The sequence below is a fragment of the Sinocyclocheilus anshuiensis genome, unplaced genomic scaffold (assembly GCF_001515605.1).
Source record: "Sinocyclocheilus anshuiensis isolate Anshui unplaced genomic scaffold, SAMN03320099.WGS_v1.1 C32771277, whole genome shotgun sequence".
NCBI lineage: Eukaryota > Metazoa > Chordata > Actinopteri > Cypriniformes > Cyprinidae > Sinocyclocheilus > Sinocyclocheilus anshuiensis.
Genome location: NW_015619916.1, coordinates 1 through 1,432, shown reverse-complemented (window position 1 = coordinate 1,432; position 1,432 = coordinate 1). Strand labels below are relative to the sequence as shown.

Below are 1,432 nucleotides of genomic sequence, written 5' to 3'. Positions count from 1 at the left end.
TAGAGACTCTAAACAGTAAAACTGACAGTTCTGACTCTAAAATCTGATTGGATGAACAACATTTGAAGCCATTGTAAAAACTGACATATGTACACCTGGACCACATGCTTATAGTTATAGTAGAAATGTGTCAACCATAAATGTTATCTTTGCTTTTCCCCCCCCTTAAGAACAAGGATAATGACATGTTGAAAGACATACTGAAGGCTAGTGTTGAAAAACCTGTGAAAATGCTGGTGTACAGCAGCAAAACCCTGGAGCTGCGGGAAGCTACTGTTACTCCCAGCAACATGTGGGGCGGTCAGGGTCTTCTGGGGGTCAGCATCCGCTTTTGCAGCTTTGAGGGAGCCAATGAGAACGTCTGGCATGTTTTGGTGAGTAAATGAAAGAGTGCTGAATGCAATCAGAGAAAGCTGAATATTTGGTATGGGTGGGGTGGCGTTTGATGAAAATAGCGTGCTTGCTTTGACCTCATTTTGATGAACAACTTCTGGTCAATTAGCCGTAATTCAGCAAAGTGTTCGAAAAGGGCGTGTTCTTGTAAAACAGACCGGTCAGTCGAGCTGTAAGATGAAATGCAAACCTCGCATGAGTTTTTTCATGCATAATTTACCTGTTTTTGTAGGAAGTGGAGCCAAATTCTCCAGCAGCGTTAGCAGGTTTAAGACCACACACGGATTACATCATCGGAGCAGACACAGTCATGAACGAGGTTCGTTTCTCTCTTCATTTCCTACTCTTTTCAGATGTCTTGATCAGTGTGTACAGACATACGGAAATGCACTAGAATTCTAGAGTACATGTGGTTTTTTGGTTTTGGATAAATTGTCAAAGAATGTCACTCTCTGCAGCTCAAATATAGATTAAAATTATGGTTTGCAGACAAACGCTGGTTTTTTAGACTCCACAGAAAATAGCTGAAATGACCAAAAATTGTTGTGGTCATTATCCATTAATAATATAAAAAGACTATTTTTAATTTTTAGCAGTGAAATTTTATATTGGAAACATTTGTATTTTTTAATAAATGTTATGTTCACTTTACAAATTCCCTTTCAAAAAAAAAGAAGAAAAGTAAATGAAATAAGCTGTGAATTACACAGCTAAAATCTGATTCCAAAAATGAATGAGCACAAATTTTCTTGAAAACGATGGCGTACAATGCCAAAATAATTGCTTTGTAGTTTAACACAATTCTGGTGTTGGAAACAGCAGTACTTATCATTAACTTAAACTATTAAAATAATTTGTGAAAATTTTTGCCGTGGCAACTAACTGAAATAAGTTTAAAATAGAAAAGTCTAAAATGACTACAACTTCAAATAAAATAAAAGATGTAAAAATCTAATAAAAATGACAAAATTACTGAAACTTAAAGGGGTCATATGATGCAATTTCAAGTTTTCCTCTCTCTTTGGAGTGTTACAAGCTG

General features: G+C 36.0%; 1 protein-coding gene across 1 annotated transcript; it reads left to right on the top strand.

The window, feature by feature from the left end:
* Positions 1 to 148: 148 nt before the first annotated feature.
* Positions 149 to 712, top strand: LOC107682978 (Golgi reassembly-stacking protein 2-like; the record flags this gene model as incomplete). The annotated part of the gene is made up of 2 exons (XM_016479074.1): positions 149 to 374; positions 626 to 712. Coding segments are annotated over exons 1-2 (276 nt in total), but the record flags the coding sequence as incomplete, so codon positions are not given.
* Between the last annotated feature and the right edge of the window lie 720 nt (positions 713 to 1,432).